This window comes from Cydia pomonella, chromosome 8, assembly GCF_033807575.1.
Source record: "Cydia pomonella isolate Wapato2018A chromosome 8, ilCydPomo1, whole genome shotgun sequence".
NCBI lineage: Eukaryota > Metazoa > Arthropoda > Insecta > Lepidoptera > Tortricidae > Cydia > Cydia pomonella.
This window is the reverse complement of record NC_084710.1, coordinates 7,572,875-7,594,718: the sequence shown is the minus strand read 5'-3', so window position 1 is coordinate 7,594,718 and position 21,844 is coordinate 7,572,875. Positions and strand designations below refer to the sequence as shown.

The following is a 21,844-nucleotide window of genomic DNA, read 5'->3' as shown; positions in this document are numbered from 1 at the left end:
TCGAACTCAAATAAATGCAAGTGATGGAGAGGCAGATAAGGAAACTTCGATTTTTGTGTTTCGCAGCAAGCCCTCAGTATGTGCTTGAGGCGCACCTACGCAGAGTTTTGCGTAATATTCCCTATTGGGTAAGTACTGGTAAGTACCTACCATAGAGATAAGGTTGGTCTGCAGTTTTCATCCATTGAAAATTGTCATGGTTAGTTGGCCAAATCTGTCTCAGCGTAGCGCACGCGTGTAAGGGACAGAACATACGCAATGCGCTAAATTATAAATACGTTTTAACATTCCTGACAACATACCAAAAGCAACCTACTTAATTTGGTTGGGTTATTTGTTGCCCACCATAAGCAATACTTACTAAAATTTACGGTGGAAAATAAAAAAATGAAACTGACAAGGATTAACAATCATAGCGCTTTCTCTGCTACTCCTACTGAAAGTTCCATAAGAGCATCTCGTTCGGTCATCTGCCGGCTCTACAATTTCATCTCCAGTACCTCTATGATAGATTCCAAGAGTTCCCCTTGTTGAGAGCAATGGACGTTTTTAACCACATTGTCAGGCAAATATACTTGCATCTGTGCGAGGCAAAAAAAAAAACAATAACAGTGACAGCTATCTTGACAGTTGTTATAGGCAGCTGACACTTGACATTGACATTTGTTATCACATACAGTGTCGGATTTTCTCGACGCTGCAAATCAAATACATTGTCGAAATATGTGCATAAATTTATTAACCACAGTCAAAAGGAAACTACTTATTCACGCTCCTGTAATCATGGCTGCAAGACAATCCAGCGACATGACAAAGTTCAAGGAAACGTTGAAAGCGGCCGAGAATATAGTGTTTCTTTCCGGGGCCGGTATAAGTGCTGAATCTGGTATACCAACTTTTCGTGGGGCTGGTGGCATGTGGAGGAAGTACCGGTCTGCGACTTTGGCGACGCCCGAGGCGTTTGGGACCACACCGGCGCTGGTGTGGGAGTTCTATCATTACAGACGAGAGGTAGCGGCTAAGGCTCAACCTAATGCGGTAATTAGCAAATCAGATCACAATTATAAGCAAGAATAGATTATTCAAAGAGGCCATGTCCACAACTGCTAAAAGATGCAGTATGGTCTTATGTTACCAAGTCAAAAAGGCTTGTAAATCGTCTTAATTATCAACTCCATTCATTATATCTATGCAATAACAAAAAATCTGAATGTAGATGATGCATTACACACATTCAATATTAAATTAGTATGGTAAATTCATGTATTACAGTAGTGAAATGAAATCTTAAGATTTTCAAAATTTGTTGTAACTTAAGTATTGCTTTAGTAGTGTATCATAAGATATACATATATTTTTTTCTAATTTGCTTTATAAGGTATCAAAAGTCATGATTTCCCATTTTTTTTTTTCAAAAGATTTCAATAGAATTCTCGCTTTTACAGGGCCACATAGCCATAGCCCAATATGAAGCAAAACACCCAGACAAGACAATCACAGTAATCACACAGAATGTCGACGGACTGCATGCCAGGGCAGGAACAAAGAACTTACTAGAGCTCCACGGCAGCTTGTACAAGACCCGGTGCACCAAATGCAAGGAAGTGTTGGTTAACACTGATAGCCCAATTTGTAAGGTATTTTAAGACTATAATTAGCAGTTAACTAGAAAATTATATTGAGAGTGGGACATGTTTTATTACAATATGTAACCCTTTGAATGCCAAATATACCTATTGTGTGCAGTGTAGACCTCAAATGTAAAAAAAAATACATAGCTTGCTTTCAGCTCGAGGATAGTTATTAACATTTCGACACCGCATACCCAACACTCGAGCACTCGTAAACTTTACTCAGATGCCGGCGTACCCTGTAGTCGGGCACGAGCTATAAACCTACACGTGACGCCAAAGTACCCGACAGGCGGGCAAGCATTGCATCTTCGCTACCTCAGGGCTGCCACTGCCACTAACAGAAAAAGTCTTCTGATTATTATGTACTTGTGTGCAGAGGCGTAGCGAGGGGGGTGGCTAGGGGGGCCATGGCCCCGGGCGGCACATGAGAGGGGGCAGCAAAATACGGTATTAAAAAAAATATAAAATTAAGAAATCAATATTTTCAAATCGTGCCACGAAACGAACCAATGCACCGCGGGACGGCACGGCGCGGGGCGGCTGTGCGGGGGCGGTCAATCGCTTCCGGAGTGCTTACACCGCCGCATACACGATTGTTCGCTGGGCTACAACCGCGAAAATCGAAGTTCGTCAATTGCGGGCATTTTTCTCTGTCACTCTGATTACGTGTTAGTGAGAGTAAAAGAGAAAGATACCCGCAATTTGCGAATTTCGCTTTTTGCGGTAGGCCTCCTGGTTATAGGCATAACCTATAACCCTATATGACATCACACCAAATTGAACACGGTGCCCTCTGCGCGCAATCTAATGCAGGGCGCCATCATTCGCAAAAATAGTCGGGTGTAACCCAATGAACGTGGTGGGATACGCGCGATTAAATGCCGGTGGCTTCGGTGCCCTCATATTAAAAGAGTCTGGCATAGCCTGACGTATGTTGCCGCGCTGCGGGTGATCGAATAACGGGCGCCTTTTGCGCTCTCATGTAAAACCATTGGGCGCTTTGCGTGCGCTGCTGTGCTGAAGGCACCCTGGCACAAAAATAATATAAAATGATTTTAAATAATTGATTATGAAATTATAACCCCAAAATTAATTAAATATAAAAACGTTCAAATATAAAAGCAGACTACTGAAAATTGCGCTCTAAAACGTATGAAACAAGAAAACATTCTCATCTGAAATATTAATTTACCTTAAAAGTTGTTTGTATAAATAAAAAAAATCTTTTCACCATACCAACGGGTAGTCTCTCTTGATTGTTCAAAAACGAATGAGAAAGTTGAATTTTATCCACATGCATGTGAGGCAAAGTAATCAGATGCAAATTGTGAGTTGATAACTAATGTTAACTTGTCGAATTTACTTTTAAATGATGATTTCCAATGATAAATCATTTGAATTTGATTTTTTTGGTACCTATTTCATTTCATAGTTAGTATTTTTCCTCGCATTGGTGAGGTGAAAAATGTTGTGTTTACTCGGAGGCAAAGTCTGTTTAACCCTCGTGCCTTGAAACCCTCGGGCACGATTTCACTGCTCGAACTTTAATTTTTGAATCTTTCGCTTGCTCGGGTACCTATCAATATTAGCACGAGCGGTTAAACAACAACGTTGCCCCCTTGTAAAACAAATAACTATGACTTATTCGCTGTAATGTTTATTTTTACCACGATGTAAAAATAAATAACATGTCGTGTGCAGAAAACATACACATTTTTGTCGAATTTGATCAAAAGTCGAATTTTTTGATACTACGAATACGTGGTTAAAATCTGTCGGGTTACTCGTTCCCACAGTGTATTCAAAAATTAGTAAATTATGTTACATTGTATTTCTTTATTTAAAAGATGTAAATATACAATATTTTCTCTGTGATTACTTCAGATGAGATTTTTTTCTTTTTTCATGCTTTTACGAGTCAGATTTTCAGTAGTCGAGTTTTGGTTTTTGAACATATTGTTGTATTTTACCACTTTTACCCAACTTTGTCCAGTCAGGTCATAAGTTATGTCACAAAGGTTTTGACTGATAATATGTAATACAAAGTTTTTGATAAAAAAAAGTTAGCCATGATTTGAAAGCTTCTTTTATATGATCAAAACGTATTATAATTGTTTTAAAATTTAGATCGCGACTTTATTTACTACTTGTTTACTTTGGGGTTGTCGTTAGATGCGAATACGCGGCTGGATTGTGAAAAAATATACTTTACAAAAGGGAGTAAAAATCAGTGTCACATAAATAAAATAGGTACAATTGTTTATTTATATGAACCTATTTTATTATAACGCTATATTATCGCCAGCATTTAGTTCTTCGACAAGTCTACACTTCAGCTAATACCCTTCATACTTAGGGTACTTTTCAGTAACACGCTTATTTTTGACTGCCATTCAACGAGTAGGTTTGGTAAAACATGTACAGTTGCAATTTTGGCAGTCCAATACACATGATTTAAGTATCTAATGAAAGATAAAAGACCCAACATTTGTTTTATGTACGATTCAACCATGTAAAACAGAAAAATAAATAAATAGTGATCAAAATCACCTTAAAGAGGCCGCGTATTTTTTTCATGATTTTCTATACATTTGCGCTTACTTGTAAAGCATGCTGTGTACACTTGTTTTGAATTTCGTGCTTATTTTTAAGCCATCATATGCAATTGTATGTTTTTGATGATATTGTACGATATCTGTTTAGTGTACCTAATAAAGTAAAATAATTAATTTAATACCATTTCCTCCGAATATTACATAGAATTATACAAAACTGTACCTATAACTTTTTTTATCAGTAAAAATCTTTTTGACTGAACTTATGACTTGTCTAACTGATGTTGGTCGTAAATTGGGGCGGCAAATTTTTAATCGGCCCCGGGCGGCAAACCCATACGCTACGCTGCTGCTTGTGTGGTCGAAAAATTGGTACAGTTGATTATTATATTTACTTACTTTACTTCACTTTGTATTTTTATTTACTTAACCTAATGCGATTACAAAATAAAAATTCTTATTAGTTGGTTACGTTAAATTGCATACCCCGTGTATGCAATGTATCAATAGGAGTTAGAATTTTCGTAAATCGTACAACCTAATTTGTGTTTAAGAATATTTAGTAACTATAGGTATACACCTATTTCATGAGTACTCAAAGGATGATTTTTGTGAAACAAATATCGGAGAAAAATAAACCAAGAAATTCAACTAAGTACCTAACAACATTCTAACTTCTAAGTGGCAGTTCTCAGAAAAAGACAATAGGTCAGTCATCGTAAAACAGCACTGCACTGCAACTGCGTGGAAGCAAAACGAAACGTGAGACAGCAGATTTAAGTTTATTCACGTAAGTATAGGTACGAAAGTTACTTGGCACAGCCCTGAGCGTCCGCCGCTTGCCCGACTAGCGGGTTCGCGGCGTGCGGCATTGAGTTGCACGTCGTTGCTCGACTAGCGAGTACTGTCGGTTTCTGGGGTATTGTTCGAAATTTTGCCTGGTTGCGAAAGTGTTAACCCAAATTTTCTTATCAGTTTTCTGTCTTCATGTATTGGACCTGTCTCAATATTTGAATATTGTTTACAATCCCACTTATTATTACAGGCTTTAGAAAACCGTGGAGCACCAGAAGTTGACCAAGTAGGCTCTGATATCCCAGTAAGAGATTTGCCACACTGTAGGAAACCTGAGTGCAAAGGACTGCTGCGGCCCCACATTGTGTGGTTTGGAGAAAGTTTGGAGTCAGCTGTGCTTGAGAAAACAGGTAAATTATTATTAATTGTCTCATAGGTTGATACACCAAAATTGCAAAATATTTTGAAACTTCTCACATACATATTTGACAATATTATTATTACTGGTCAGTCTTTATCTTGGCCATTATTTACGGATTTTGAAGGCATCATAGAGGGCTTATGATATGTGTGTAGATAAAAGTATTAAACGTGCACCAGAAGCAGCGATGGCTTCATGCGACGTGTGCCTAGTAGTGGGCACGTCGTCGGTGGTGTACCCGGCGGCCATGTTCGCGCCGGCGGCGGCGGCGCGCGGCGCGGCGGTGGCGGAGTTCAACCTGGAGCCCACGCCCGCCACCAGCGCCTTCCGCTACTACTTCCAGGGGCCGTGCGGGGAGACGCTGCCGAAGGCTTTGGCAGATTAACCGTTTGGATGCCACGCCTATCGAGTGCGGCGCGTCGTCTGACCCTTATCGAAGTGCACGAAGGTTGATATTCGGCTGTAGCTGCGCGCGTCAGTTGGCGTCTTTAAACGGTCAAGGAGATATTTTATTTGTAAGGGTATTCTTAAAACTTAGCAAACCACACCTAAATTTCGTCTCTTTCTAAGAGACATAAATGTCAAAATGACAAAAACTTCTTAGATTTTAAAATGACAAAAACTTCTTAATTCCGTTGCATTGTAAAGCACTCCAGCTAAAGAGCAATTCCTTAGTTGCGATTTTTCCATACAAATGATCTCGACTGTTTCCTCCCTGGATTTTTAACACAGAGCAATTATTTTTTCAAATAAAATCAATATCATCAATATCTGTGCCGCTATTGTTTTGCTTTTTTGGGTTATTTTATTTTGAAGAAACATACAGCGCCTCGAAAATCGCAAAAACGGCTCAATTGAATAGGCTGCAAAAATAGGCGCAGTATACAAATATGACAACAAATATCCAAAACATCAAAACATAGCGGCATAGATTAATTCTTCCTCTTGCAGTTTCCAAAATTTCATAATGATTGGTTGCGTTTTGGAGGAGGAAACAGTCGAGAACGAAACCTCGATTTTTGAGTTTTTTGTGTGGGAATTTTAGTCCGAGCTGCAGTTGTCGTTATCGCACGCACACACTCCCGCCCACCGCAGCGTGACAGAAACATAGCTTTAAAAATTCGAGATTTGAAAAGTTGCTCAGCTAGGAATTGCTCTTAAACGCAAGCAAAGGTGCGAGCATAAATACATATTTTATTAAATGGCTGTCATTTTACCAAACAGAAAACTATTGGCTGTGGTCTGGTAGTAATTATTTTGTACGAAACGAGATTCGAACGCCCTACGCCCTAAAGATAGGCTACCTAATTAGGTAAACAAACACAATAAGTCACATCAATTCACACTGCCACAAGCCTCAGGAAAGATTGCACAGCTACTACATGTCAATAAAAGTGTGCATCAAAATTGAGAACGTATTTATATTAAGTACCTAGCATAAAGAATCAGGGGTTATTGTGATATTCTAATATAATTAACCATTAAATCTAGTTAATAAGTAAAAATCTGTAAATGTTTACAATCATTATTTATTGCAGTTTTAAATAAATAAATATGTTTCATGACGAGTTTTTGTGCTTAGCGAAAAATTTCGCCATGTTCCCAACAGTTGGACCAAAACTGCAGTTAGACATCAGGGATTTCTGAAACACAAAACGTCTTGTTCACATTGGGCATAGCTATACATCAAATTGGGTAGAAATATTTTTTGTAATGTTAATATCCACAGAGGAAAATGAGTACTATGTTTGTATGGAGGAGCCGTCGTCCCCTTTCCTGTTAGTACGCAGTCCTCGACTGGTTCTGCCTGCTTAGACAGTTCATCATGCAGTATGGAAGACTATGTTTAGGTAAAATTGTAAAAATGAACGACTTACTTGTACAAAAGATGGCAAAGCCGCCATAGTGTGCGGCCTGGAATACCTATCATCGACCAACAGCACGCAGGCATAGTCGTTAGCATGGCGCACAGCACGACCTAGAAATATTATGGCACAATTCTATTACACAAACCAACCTAGCTCCACAGTAAGCTCAATAAGGCTTGTGTTGTGTTGTCTAGTACCCACTAGACGACGATAAATACACCGTGGGCTGGTAAAATCCGACAGAAGGTGTATTCATGATCGCATTTAGAGACTAAAATGTTATACAAAGTTTTCTGAAATCGGTCTTGTTTTAGAGATAATGAAAATTTGTTTCTGTAATAACTCAGTGCAAAACGCCTTTTTGGCTGCGACGCTTCTTCTTCTTCTCGTGTCGATGGTTTCGGACTTTCAAACTGTGCGGGACCAAAAGGTAGCGACATTTATCGCCCTGTCCGTCGCATCACGGAGGTCCTGCTCAGAGCAGGCATGCGGGCACGCTGGGCAGGACAGCATGTTTTTCATTGTTTGGCTGCGACGCTACCATTCATTGTAATGATTTTTTTTTTCTAATAGTAAAAAAAAATCTTAGGTGTCGTGTGCGGAAAACGCAGAATTTTTTTTTTTTCGGTGAAAACATTTTTTTGCCGAATTTGCCCATACATCACTCATATCTCATATAACATATTTTGCTGCTTATGACCTCAGGAATGCGTGGTTTAAAACTGTCGAGTTTTACCAGCCCACGGTGTATAATAGATATACATAGAAAACATCCATAATTCCTGGTTTACATCCAAGATAAAATCCATAACTTAGTTTCTAATAATATCTGTCACATACACACAAATAAATGTCATCAGGATTTAAACCCGGGGCCTGCTTCGTAGGCACGGTCACTACCGACTAGACTAGAACCCCGTTTACTTACCTATGCATTGGTTGACTGCCTTCATACACAAGTTCTCGTAGTACACACTTCCTGAGCCGTTAGTTCTGTTTAGGTAGTTCATTTTTTCTTGGAGTTCGGGGGATTTTACGTTTGGGTACGGCATGCCGATTACTATGATGCAGCGGCCTAGGTCGTCGCTGCAAAAAAATTGAATGTTCAGTAAGTTGAGTTTTCCTTTTACAAGCTTTTATTTAACTTGCAAGTAACTATGTATGTTTGTACGGATTAAATCTTGCAAGTTAAATTTTGCATAATAATGAAGCAGCAAAATTTGCATACATATGTAAGTCGGGTGACAATGCAATATTATGGTACAATCGAGCTGATCTGATGATGGAGCCAGGAGGTGCCCATAGGAACTTTGTGATAAAGCAAAGCAACCTAATTGTGTTTGGAGTTTTTAGAATTGTCTTGATGAGTATTAGTTGCCTGTGGAAAGAAAAGTACAGTCAGCGATAAAAGCTTGTACCAAAAAAATAATTTTGACAATATCTTATTATAACCTTAATGTGTCACAATAAAGATTGGGGTTTAAAAAAAATGGTATCATTTACTTTTTTTTTCGAAAAAAACTAACAACTTTTGAGTTATTTCGACTCAGGATCACAAGGACCATTGATTGAAACAAAAAAAAATCCCCAGTTTTCATACAAATGTTGACATTTTCTTTCTCTTTAATTCGATAGTCCTCGTGATTTTGAGTAGAAATAAACCAAAATTTAATGGTATTTCGAAAAAAGTAAATGGTACGTACAATTGTACACTGTTAAGTGAAAGCCCAGCCAGATAAAGAAAATGAATCATGTATCTACCTACGAACTGCAAGTGCTTCACAATTCACAACAGTTCGGCAGCACCCCATCGTGAACAATAATTAGTACGTTAAATATCACACAGAAAAACGTCAAGCATTACGTACAAAATGTAGATTTTACATACAATACCTACCTGAAATTGAGCCCCTCGCTTAGTTTTCCACCGACAACGCTTAACATCAGCGCGCCATTTCCCTTCCCTTCTTTACTTTTTATAGCTGCAGCAAACTTATTCAAAACCTGCAACCAAAACAAATGAACTACCTAACTGAGAATGAAGTTAATCATGTATCAATAAGGCTGAAAATGAACTGACCAACTTCAGCTGAATATATCGGCCCGCGATAAACAGATTCAATGTTACTAATTTAACAGAAAATGAGTTTTATAACATTATAAATAAGGTTGAAAATTACCTGATCAACTTCTGCAGAAGATTTCGGTTCGCGGAAGATGGATTTCTTCTTACTAATAGTTTCGATGACTTTGTTCGCAACTAAGTGCTCATAGACTGTTTTTTCGTAGGAATATGACGGTAGGAAACAAACTACGCCGCCTGGTACGATGCTGCACACGTTCCGTAAGATGCTGCTCACTTCTTTTAACTGAAAAGATTTTGTCATTTGATTGAAACTATGGTAAATCACATAGGTATTCATATCATACATATATCGTAAATTGTATCTACAGCTGTCTGGCGTGCCAATATAAACTATATGTTTAAAAGTATCCGAATGGTTATAAATTATTCATATAACTGCTTATTAGGGGATAATTAGGTCATCTAAGATGGTTACGTGGCCGAAGCTAGATAGAAATAAGCTGTTACATGAATTTGAACCATAGACGACGCTAAAGTTGCCCTTATAAACGGGGTTGCTTCTTTTCACACAAAACTGACCTAATCTATCTATCTATCTACGTATGCTTCTCTTATAATATTGACTTGGAGAGTTTAATCGGTTTATTATTACAAGAAAGCAAATTTATAAAAATAAACTAACTTATCTATTAAATAAAACTACTAAATAAAAGTTAAATGAGTCTAAAAAGTTTGGACCCTTTGGCGTGGTGCCAAGGATGCTGGCAGCATTTCCCCACTGTATTGCGATGCTAATACGTTGTGCGAGAAAGCTGCCAGCTCTTCGGTCACCTGTGAAGTCGACCAGCCTTTTCGATAACTCTTTAAAAACTCTATATCATTAGCAGGATGACCAGCTATGTCTACGAAATGACTATCACTAACGTCACATTATGGTTTACTTACCAATTCTTTACTCATCCTGTTCTCATAAGAGAAGTTAAGACTGACGTTAGACGGTCCCTTGGACAGGCAGACTCCTAACACATTGTCCGGAGGCACAACGTGACTGCATTTCACCACGTTTACTTCTTTGCCGTCGCTCTTCAGTAGGTCTTTGAATTCGCTGATAGGCTCCATGGTTCCTCCAGCTAAAATCAACTAAAAAAAAAAGTGTGTTAAAAAAAAGTCGGGTAACATCCTGCCACCCCATCCCCAATGTCACCCGGCTCCTGCTCCACAGAACGGCGCCAAGTAAATTTAGGGCGACCATGTTTCACTACAAAAAAGGCGTGAACGTGGCGACTTGATCGAGACGTTCAAAATAATTCACGGATACTACGACTGTCCAGAACTAAGCGACCTCTTCACTCGAAATCCAAACACGCGCACAAGAGGACACTATCTTAAACTAGTAACAACAAAGCATAAAACAAATATCAGCAAAAACTTTATTGCAAACCGAATAGTAAATGCCTGGAACAAATTACCCTCTGAAGTTGTGAACTCTTGTAGTGTGAATCAATTTAATAACAATCTTGACAGACTATCTAAGCAGTGAAATCGTGTAGTGAACTCTGATTTAGACGTACCAGTATCAGCTGCCTGTCTTAAACCAAATAATAATAATAATAATATTCTACATTACATTACAGCTCTCCAAGAGGCCTCTACGTGTTGGATCTATATCCCCATGCAAGCCTATCAAAAGACCGGGATTTATAGGCCCGTGAAATCCAAGGAGATATAATAATAATAATGTTTCCGTTTACCGGGCATCTGCCAAATCAGGGCTACATTGGATAGGTGTCAGGTTTCCTAAAGATATGCCCAATCAAACGACATTTCCGCGTCTGGAAAGCTAAGCTATCGTAAGAGTAACACTTCTAAACGGCATCGGAGCTTTGGTGGAACGATGCCATACTTATGGTTGCATTGTGATAGAGTCGAGTAGAGATTAAGAGTTGGAAACCATTGTTGACAATACTACTATCTCTTTTTCACCAAGACTGGACCGTCCTATCTTTATCTACCTCTAGAGCAAATAAAACACTCACAGAGCGACACTGTTTGACGACATCAGCGAAATGCTCGGCCGGATTCAACAGCAAGTACTTCAATAAGCCATTGTCTCCACTTTGGACTAGTACTCGTCCGTTCTCGCTGCGATCGCAGAGTCTATCCAGAAAGTCTAGAATGGCGTAAAGGCCGCTACCTGCTGAGGTTTCTGTGGGGGCCTGTAAAATAAATACGTTCAGTTTTACTTTTTCCAAATAAAAAAGTTATTTACTTGTTTTACTTTACATATATTTGTGGCTCAGACAGTGACGTCACAGAGTCAACATATATATTACGTAATTATGTATACGCCCCGGATAATTCGTTTACACCTGGAACACAGTAACGACCTCTGGGGCAAGTGGATCTTATATATTTGCAGTAAGATCTATGAATTTACAATTTTACAATTTGGACAATGGTAATTTTATAGTCACCAAATTTGTCGTAACAGACCTTTGTTACCAAAGAAATTAATATGTGTACATGTACAGTCGCATCAGATATATCGGAGCGGCCTAGCCGGTCACAAATATCTGAACATGCCTCTATTGTCAAGGCGTTAGAGTGCGTGTTCAGATATATGTGGGCACCTCGGCCGCTCTGATATATCAGATGGCGAATGTACCAATATTTGGCCACTTTGGCTGTCACTATCTGATTGTAAAAACAGGGCTGTAGCCTCAGCTTAAACAAGATAGAATACCTGTATTGCCGGTTTTATTTCTTCTTTCACTTTTTCTATAACATCCGTTTTCTTCTTAGAGATATTGCTTAAGAAATCTTTGAACGAACTTTTTTTATCGACTGCTCCTTTATTTTCCTCCTCTAATGCTTGCTGACTGTACCGCATAGAAAACCCGTGTAGTTTAGGAGCCAACCGTGTTTTTCTACAGAATTCTACCAGCGGTCTCAAGTTCATGTGATCAATTTCAGCCTTTATTACAAAGTCTTCAAGGGTCATTATAGTTGTATCGTCTTGTTTTTCAGCTGTAATTTTGGGTTTTAGCAAACCTAAAATTAAAAAAATATGAAGTTTTTATTAGGTTGTTCAAGATTAAAATGTTTCGCAAAAAAGGGTACAGAAACAAGCTTTAATTATTTGATTGTTATATCCCTTTGAAAACTACGCCTATCGTTCGCAGCGCGTCATCATAATGCAAGAATGTTATCCCTTTGACCCCCCTCCCTCTGGATTAGAGGAACGTCAGGTAGCAGCCTCTTTCACAAGATGTTTGTGTCTGTTCCTATTTCTGGAGATTAGGTTGCCAAGCAGACCTCAAGCGCTCATAACACACAATAGCAAAAGCCTGAACAATAATGACTTACCAACTAGTTTTCCCACTACGAAGCTTATTTGGTTCAGTGTCAAGAGATTTTTACTGCTTAGTCTGGATCTATATTTGTCAATGTAGAACTTCAGGAATGTTTTCACCGCAGTTAGTTGCCTGTGGACATGGGATTAGTATTGTAACCATCAAAGAGTAGGTATAACACCTAGACTGAAGAAGAGTTAGCTGTTAAGTCTAAGAAAAAATTGTTTTTCGAGTAGATGACGATGTTTTGTAGTAAATGGATAGTTAAACGTCATCTTTTTGACAGCCAGATACATTAGCTGTCAATTTGTTCTCCTAGGCAGCAGTGAGGCAATGAGCCTCGCCTAGGATATATATACGTTGTTGTAAAGTTTGAGCGAGTCGGATGATGTTTTAGTAACACCACCTGCAGTAGAGATGAACCTACTTGGCGGACACAGGGGCGGAATGCGCGTTCTCCAAGGCAGCTGTAAGACCGTGTACTTCGTCTAGTATCAATACGTTGTTAAACAGTGTGAACGAGCCAGATGATGTCTTAGTAACACCACCTGGAATAGAGATGAACGTACTTGGCGGACACAGGGGCGGAATGCGCGTTCTCCAAGGCAGCTGTAAGACCGTGTGCTCGTCTAGTATCAATATGCTGCTGTGCAATTAGAGTGAGCCGGATGATGTCTTAGTAACACCACCTGGAATAGAGATGAACCTACTTGGCGGACTCAGGGGCGCAATGCGCGTTCTCCAAGGCAGCTGTAAGACCGTGTGCTCGTCTAGTATCAATATGCAGCTGTGCAATTAGAGTGAGCCGGATGATGTCTTAGTAACACCGCCTGGAATAGAGATGAACCTACTTGGCGGACTCAGGGGCGCAATGCGCGTTCTCCAAGGCAGCTGTAAGACCGTGTGCTCGTCTAGTATCAATATGCTGCTGTGCAATTAGAGTGAGCCGGATGATGTCTTAGTAACACCACCTGGAATAGAGATGAACCTACTTGGCGGACTCAGGGGCGCAATGCGCGTTCTCCAAGGCAGCTGTAAGACCGTGTGCTCGTCTAGTATCAATATGCTGCTGTGCAATTAGAGTGAGCCGGATGATGTCTTAGTAACACCACCTGGAATAGAGATGAACCTACTTGGCGGACTCAGGGGCGCAATGCGCGTTCTCCAAGGCAGCTGTAAGACCGTGTGCTCGTCTAGTATCAATATGCTGCTGTGCAATTAGAGTGAGCCGGATGATGTCTTAGTAACACCACCTGGAATAGAGATGAACCTACTTGGCGGACTCAGGGGCGCAATGCGCGTTCTCCAAGGCAGCTGTAAGACCGTGTGCTTCGTCTAGTATCAATACGTTGTTCTACAGTGTGAACGAGCCGGATGATGTCTTAGCAACACCACCTGGATTAGAGATGAACCTACTTGGCGGACACAGGGGCGGAATGCGCGTTCTCCAAGGCTGCTGTAAGGCCGTGTGCTTCGTCTAGTATCAACACGTTGTTGTGTAGTTTGAGAGAGACGCCGGACCGGGCACCGGCGCTAACCATGCCCGCATGGCTTACTAACACCACCTGAAATCAAAATGTATTCATTTACCTCAAATATGCTGACAATGATAACATGAAGAATATACCTGCTACGACTCGCGTTCACCGGCAAACTGTTTCCATATCCAAGATGACACCAAAATAATGGTTGCCTAATCTGCTAGCCAATGTACTTGTCTTTATATACGGATCTTAAATAAAAGATATTTTATAATAAATACTATAGTAGACCGTGTCATTCAGGAAGACGCGTGCCATGACTCATAATGTCATGTAAATGTTAGAGTTGAGAAATCTGCGCGTCATCGTGGATGATACGAACTATATTAGAGCACACGTAAATAGTGCGTATCTAGTAACAAATAACATGTTCTACATGGTAATGCTAAATAGTGATTATACATTTGGAGTTAGGGAATGCAAACCGGTTTTTTAATGAAATTGAAATAACCCGTTATTAACCGCTCTTCCCATACAATTAAAAACCGCTTTGCATTCCCTATTTGGAAGTCATTGCGCGAGTATACATTAATTAACAATATAATGAATTTATTTATTTATTTAATAAACCTTATAGCTATCTTTACAGTTTCCCAATGCGATAGTGTAGGCAGGTACTTTACATAGAAAATCCTACAACTTATACTACTACTATAACTAAGAATAACACAACACAAACAATGTAACTTTTGCAAATTCATACTCGGAACAATAAAATACGTCAGTTCGATTGGCAACTTGGTTAAGTGTGCGAAGGGCTCTCGTCCGCGCGGCTCGGCCAGCAGGGGCGGCCTGCGCGTCCGCAACGAGTATCGTGGGGGCGCATAAACACCTATCGTAGCTAGTTACTCTGGGTTACAGGCCTTTCCATGCACTAATCTAAATATATAAGAGGCTAATGCGGATTCCCTTCTATTTAATCCCTTCTTTTCCAGTGACTATTGGTTAACATCAAAACGTTTTTGAATGAATGTTTCTTTATTCAGGCAATAGACCCATTACATAATTTCAAAATACAAACAAAATAAAAAAAGATACAGAAATACAGTAAAAATAAAATAGTTAAAAAAAATACAGTAAAAATAAAAAATACAATAAAAAATAAAATAAATAAACACTAAAAACTACTTTTTACCTCAGCATCTTCAAGTGCCATCCTCGAAGCGTAATACGGACAAGCTTTGAGCGTTTTCCCACTTTTTACTAAATCCTCAATATCCATCATTTCGACCAGCATCTTTTCTTTCAGGCGCGTTATGTTGCTATGGTTGTAATAAGGACAGGAAGTACAGGATTTCGTTTTTGTTTTCTTAAGGACTTTGCCGTCTTCGTCTACTGATGTTGATTTGTTTTTGGATTTCTGCATATCTAGGCATCTGAAAGTAGAAACAGAAATAAAAATGCTGCTGGACATCAACCCAATTTTAGTTAAAAGTACAACTTGCAATTTTACAGATGTAGGTAATTGCTTTAGAATCTTCTTAAATCTTTAGAATATAGATGGCAACATGCAAGTAAATAAAATAATTCTTACCTTTCATTAATTAAATTAACATTTTTCAGCCTGGACACCTCACTATTGATACAATAGTGTTGTCTGGATGCTAGGGTGACCACTCTTGTGTCTTCTTTAAAGACTGTCCTCTTGATTTCGCCAATGAACTGGGATAGCTGACTGTGAGTCCTGCTGCTAATGTATATCTGCAAACGAAAAATAACTATATGAATAATAAACATAGGTATATTTTTCTTTGTGTGTTAAGAGTTTGTAATTTCACGAAAATTTAGTAAAAATATTGTGGTTTAAATAGAAGCTGTTTTTTAAGAATTAATTCATTTATTTTTTATAAAAATAATAAAAATAACAATACCATAATGAATAGGTGTACAACCACGGACATAGATCTGTGTACATTTCTTTACCATTATCCACTGAAGTAAGCTAAAAAAGTGTATACATTATGCAATAGTACATTACTATAGAGGCCGGGAAACGAAGAGTTGTAGGCCAAGTAGATATAGAAGGCCGAGCGTAGCGAGGTCGGATAGGGATACGCGGCCGGCAACCCCGTTTCTCGCCGAGATTTGTATAGTGCTTTTCGCAAACTTGCAATGAAATAATAATAAAAATAGGATGATAATGATGATGATTGTTTCATGTACTAATGTGATAGGTGATAGTGCGTGGAGTATTGAAGGGGAACAAAAATGTGATTATTTTGGCGCTACGACACACGCCATTACGCTTTTTTCCTTTTTTTGTATTTTTGTTATTATTACTTTTTTTTCAGTCATGCAGAAATCTTTATAGGGAGATACATCTCCTAAACCGTGCATCGTAGCGCAAAAGTAATCAAATTTTCGTTCCCCTTTTGATAACCCTGAAACAATAATAAACAAACAAAAAAGAAAAACAAAAAGAAAAAAGCATAATGGCCGAATTTTGCGAATAGATTCTTTATGGTTGAAAGCCAAGACGAGTAATAATTTGACGTATAAAAACAAAAAAAAAGGGTTGTTTTACAGGCTTAGGTGTGTAAGGCTGTATGAAATTCCTTTATCTTCGCACCGGATATGTAGTATTTCCGGACCTAATTTGAAGTACTTAAAGTCATGTCAACATCTAATTGCAAGTTTGAGAAAAAATATACCTTAAACTTACCTTAGTATCATTATTTTCATTTTCTTCCGTTTCATCACCTTCATCTTCAGATTCACTGTCTTTTTCACACTCAACCAAAATTAAGTCTACATCTTCTTTATCTTCTCCGTTTTCCTTATTATCTACTTCCAAATCATCTGTATTCTTATTTTTATAATCTATAGCTTTCTTTACATCATGTTTTTCATTCTTCTTCACTCTTAGTTTCATTTCATTAAATGAGTCTATCTTTTTTTTATGGTTTGCAAGTTTTAATTCTAATGCTATGAGATTCCTTTTTATTGTAATTTCTTCAAATTTTTCTTCCAGCCAGTTATCAGTAGCTGGAAAAATGATTATATTATACTTAAACACCAATATTTTTGTTGTAATTGTAAGAAACAATTTTTTTTCATTTATTGAGAAACAAACAGTTATTCATTAGGCTCGCTCGCTCTCACAGAGCGAGCATACGCGCGAGGCAATTTCCTCGCACACAAAGCGGCCAGTGTATACGTGCCTCGGCCGTATTGTGCGTGAGGAAATTGCCTCGCGCGTATGCTCGCTCTATGTGGACCCGCCTATTAAACAGTGAAATAAATTTGCTGCTTGCAAAAAATCGGCCGAGAGCCTGTTGGGCCATGCTCAGTTTACGGTTCCGAAGTTACCATTCTGTTAGAATAGGCTAATCAGGGACTATTTGTAAGTATCATGTACATTACAATCATACGGCAGTACCTTTGCAGTGCTATGTACGTCTTTTACTAAGCAGAGAAGACTTTTTGCAACAACTCAAAAACGGCTCAACTGATTATGTTCACTGAAGTTTTCATTGAAAGTTTTTATCAAGTTTTTAATTATACGATTATTTCTTTTTTTTTTAAATCATGGTTCTAAAGTAAGAATATATTAGACCTATAGTTTCCTTAATTTGTTAATCATGATCTGACTGATCTAAACAGCATAACTGATTTAAGATATATATAACTACTAGAACATAACACTAGAAGTTTGTAGGCTGTAGATTATTCTAAAATTCATGGGATTATTCAATGATTGATTGAATTAATTTGTCCTTGAATGGAGCTTACAGTCAATGGCATGACATATTTTGAAAGTTGAAATTCCTACCTACTCATAAATGTGAAATTTGCCCTATCTGTCACCTCTTGATTTTTATAAAAAATTAATTTATTTTTATTTTTATTACAACATTAAAATATAAAATATGTGTACCACAAAACAAAATATTCGCCAAACTGCGAGACAGTTTGTTGGCGATGAGCTCGCTCGTTATACTTATAAAAAGGTACATAATTTTGCACTGTCCTACCGTCCCGGCATGGCCAATTTTTATGTAGGTATTACAATTATGAAGTAGGTATAACGTAGGATTGGTGACTCAACACTGGTGGCGCGGGCGCGGGACAGGAGCACAGCGGTGCGTAAAAAACTACCTTAACGCTAATTACTATGTTTGTTTATAAACTAACAACTCGTTATATTTTTACAACACAAGTGGCAAGAGGCACTACAATAGTTGATTTATATGAAGTTATTTTATGATACTAATATTAATGTTAGGTATTTAATTTACTATTCATGCTTTATGGAGTTATCGAATCTGTCTATTAATATTTCTTTAAATTTTTCTTTCAGGCTACCTATTTTTAATTTAGGGATATCTAGCAATATTGGGTATTCATTGTAAATTTTTGGGATTAAGTATTCTTGGGTTCTCCGACCATAATAGTTTTTGGCTGCAGGTTGATACAATTTTACTTTTTTAGATGAGCGAGTCACACGTTTATTCTTTTTCTGTACTTTAAAATCATCTGTATAATACGTATTGATAACATTTAAGTATGTGACTTTGCAATGCACTGGGAGAATTCTACAATATGAGAACAGTGAGTCATACTGATGTTTATACCTATTCCTTGTGTTTCGCCCAACTAAATATTTAATTAACCTAATTTGGAGTTGTTTTATTTGGTCTAAATATGTTTTGAAGGTACGTCCATAGTAACTGAGTCCATAACTTAACAATGCGTCCGCCAGGGCATGATAGACAATATACAAGGTGCGCTTGTTGACTATTCTGCTTAAATGATAAAATTGCCCCAATATAGCTCGCAATCTATTACATACCTGATTGATATGCAATTTCCAGTTGAAATGTGTATCAATTAATAATCCTAGGTATCTAAAACTGTCAACTAATTCAATTTTACTACATGTACAATTATTTTTATTCCAATGAAGACATTCATACGTGTGTCCTATAATACTAATATCATTCGACGTTATTTGATTTGCTTTTTTATTATACGGTGAAAATATTCTCATACATTTAGTTTTGTTAATATTCAATATTATTCCATTATTCATGGAGGTACTTAGAGTCCGGGGGAGGCATAAAGTTTGAAGGAAGAAAAAAATACTATGAAGGTAGGTATAAAAATAAACTACAGGTTTAAGAGTCTAACAAGAATTCTGGAATTTGTTTTTTTCTACATAACAATGTCCCTTCTTGCAACTGCATATTGACAGCTTTCAAGTTAGTCCCGTTTTTTAGGAACAACACAAGATAAAGCATTCATCTTTGTAGAGTCTGTGGGGAAAGAAAAGAGTTGTGAAATATAAGGGAACCAATACATTATATGGCTCTTCTCTTTCTGCACAGACTTTACATGTTTATACTGGTTATTTTGTGATATTACTGGTATTACTTTTGACTTTTGTTCGCAATATCATCTTTGGACAACTACTTAGGTCATACCAAAACTTCCTGGAATCTTAAAAAAATTTAAAAATTCTTCAAAAAATCCCTGACATAATTTTCAAACAGCATTCCTAAAATACAAATCATCACCAAACAAATTGTATCTAAAATAGACAATAAGTTATATTTTTAACAAATAAATATTTTCAGTGTAACCTTTAAATGGCTCATTTCAGAAACTTTCTGTATTACTCACATAAGTACAAATTATTCTAAAACCATGCATTAAACTTACTTTCTATACTTGACATTTTTTGTTTTAAATCAGCAATTTCCTTCTGTAAAGATTCCAGATATTTTTTATAACTATCTTTTTGCCACTGCAGCGCTCCACAGCAAATACTTAATGATTTTCCCTGAAACAAATATCAACATAACCTATGTAATGTACCCTTCGAGCAACACCGGAACTAACTTCTTAACTACCTATGTGATCGGAATTTTTTAAGAATCAAAATAACTTACGGTTCCTGTAGGGCTCTCAAAGATACCCAGATTGTATTTTTCAATGGTGGAGTACAATTCACGCATAAATTTCTTTTGAATTTCGTATGGTTCAAAAGGAAATTGAAAATCCATTGTCAACAATTACTTGTCTCGTTATTAATTTATATGGATCATTTAAAAAAAACTTTACTTGCACAACACAGACAGTTGTATAACGAATAATTAAATAATTGCTTTGAATGAATAAATAAAACACTAACTAGTTTCGCGCCGACCAACACATCAACAAAAGCAGCTGTCAGCTGTCAATTATCTGTCAGTTTTTTTTAACAATTATAAACTGGATGCGTGTTCTTTCAGCCAATGTCAGAATTTGTTAAGGGGTAGTTCCAGAATGAATCATATTACATTATTAAACCCAAGTATTAGCAAAAAGTGAACGATTTTGTATGAGTCGGCCATAATGTGAAAATATTCCTTTTTGGCAGGTTTTTAGCAGGCAACTGTTCGGCATCAAATCAAAATCTGCTTGGGAATTTTAGTTTATCAGTTTTAAGCGCCAATTAGATAGCTTCACACTTCCCGATTTCGGACCCGAAATCAGTCCCGATCGTTTTCGTTTTACGGAATATCAGCATATCGTTAACAATATTTGAAATGTAAAAAATACTTTGACTCTCATTGCAAAAAATGTTCAATGTTTGACATTATTAAATGGAAACCATTTTTTTAACATTTCAAATATTGTAAACGATGTGCTGAGTGCTGATATTTGGTGAAACGGAAAAATATACCTTATCGGGCCCGAAATCGGGTCTGAAATCAGGCCTGATAAAGTATGGATGTTATTGGCACTTTACTATATATCGGATCCTTTAAGGGGGCTATTGATTAACATTGATCGAGGCCTGTTAATCAGTTGGCCCCTTTAGACCCGTTAGATTGGTTATTCCCACCAGTTACCACCAAGTTGTTACCAGTGGTAACTACTGGGATTTTTTTCCCAGTAGTTACCACTGGTAAAAGGTGGGAATTTTTTTCCCAGGTTTTACCACCAAAATTTGGTTAGCTTTCAATAGTAATAACAGTATTAATAGAGAGTGCTTTAATTAATTAAAAGTCCAACTAATTATCTTAAGTTAATTAATTATTAGTTTAATTATAAGTCGATTAGTGTTTCAGTAAACTGCCTTAAAAGTGATCAAAAATATTAAAACCGGTGCAAGTGCAAAAAAGAAAAAAATATTTAGAGAGAAATTAACGTTTGGATAACATTATAATTAAAATAAGAAATTATATCTCCAAAAGAATATTACAGTTCACTTACATAGAGAAATACAAGCAATCATAATATACATTATTTACATAGTGCACGAATAGCATAAAATATATTCTAAAATAAAACAACTTATTTATTTCTGCAAGAAAAAAGTGGGTACGTACTGTGTGAATTGGCAACTGGTAAGCAAAATACATGTACAGTACGATGAAATTGTCATCGCGCGAGCGCGGGCGGACCGGGATGTCGCGCAGACCAGCGTATCGTGACCGAGACATTAATGAAGAGAGTTGGTCTGAACGGTCAACACGTCCGCCGAGCTCGCCCAGCAGTTGGCGTCCAACAGTCCTACAACAGGCATGGAGTTATATTACGTGTTAACTTTAAATCGCTACGCGCCGATACCAATTCAGTCAATGTTAATTGTAGAAAATAATAT

The 21,844-nt window shown here is 37.6% G+C and overlaps 2 protein-coding genes across 2 annotated transcripts; one reads left to right on the top strand and one right to left on the bottom strand.

Annotated features, from left to right (window-relative positions):
* Positions 1–643: 643 nt before the first annotated feature.
* On the top strand, positions 644–6,970 carry LOC133520469 (NAD-dependent protein deacylase sirtuin-5, mitochondrial-like). The gene is made up of 4 exons (XM_061854901.1): positions 644–1,038; positions 1,446–1,637; positions 5,235–5,394; positions 5,585–6,970. The coding sequence occupies exons 1-4, from the start codon at positions 724–726 to the stop codon at positions 5,788–5,790; spliced, it is 873 nt and encodes a 290-aa protein (XP_061710885.1). The 5' UTR covers positions 644–723; the 3' UTR covers positions 5,791–6,970.
* LOC133520463 (ATP-dependent DNA helicase DDX11) lies at positions 6,919–20,412 on the bottom strand. The gene is made up of 15 exons (XM_061854895.1): positions 20,145–20,412; positions 19,915–20,035; positions 16,916–17,238; positions 15,788–15,954; positions 15,389–15,629; positions 14,129–14,277; positions 12,726–12,844; positions 12,103–12,410; positions 11,396–11,575; positions 10,305–10,499; positions 9,454–9,642; positions 9,171–9,277; positions 8,202–8,359; positions 7,283–7,383; positions 6,919–7,048 (listed from the first exon to the last, which is right to left on the bottom strand). The coding sequence occupies exons 1-15, from the start codon at positions 20,256–20,258 to the stop codon at positions 6,965–6,967; spliced, it is 2,556 nt and encodes an 851-aa protein (XP_061710879.1). The 5' UTR covers positions 20,259–20,412; the 3' UTR covers positions 6,919–6,964.
* Positions 20,413–21,844: the final 1,432 nt, after the last annotated feature.

What these genes read in the sequence shown, in the direction of transcription:
- LOC133520469 (XM_061854901.1), top strand. Translation starts at nt 724, where the DNA reads ATGTGCATAAATTTATTAACCACAGTCAAAAGGAAACTACTTATTCAC. An exon ending in CTAAGGCTCAACCTAATGCG is followed by an intron (nt 1,039 to 1,445) that starts GTAATTAGCAAA and finishes TCGCTTTTACAG; the next exon opens with GGCCACATAGCCATAGCCCA. An exon ending in AGCTGTGCTTGAGAAAACAG is followed by an intron (nt 5,395 to 5,584) that starts GTAAATTATTAT and finishes AACGTGCACCAG; the next exon opens with AAGCAGCGATGGCTTCATGC.
- LOC133520463 (XM_061854895.1), bottom strand. Translation starts at nt 20,258, where the DNA reads ATGGATTTTCAATTTCCTTTTGAACCATACGAAATTCAAAAGAAATTT. An exon ending in ATGAAAATAATGATACTAAG is followed by an intron (nt 15,955 to 16,915) that starts GTAAGTTTAAGG and finishes TTTCGTTTGCAG; the next exon opens with ATATACATTAGCAGCAGGAC. An exon ending in CTTTGCCATCTTTTGTACAA is followed by an intron (nt 7,049 to 7,282) that starts GTAAGTCGTTCA and finishes TTTGTGTTTCAG; the next exon opens with AAATCCCTGATGTCTAACTG.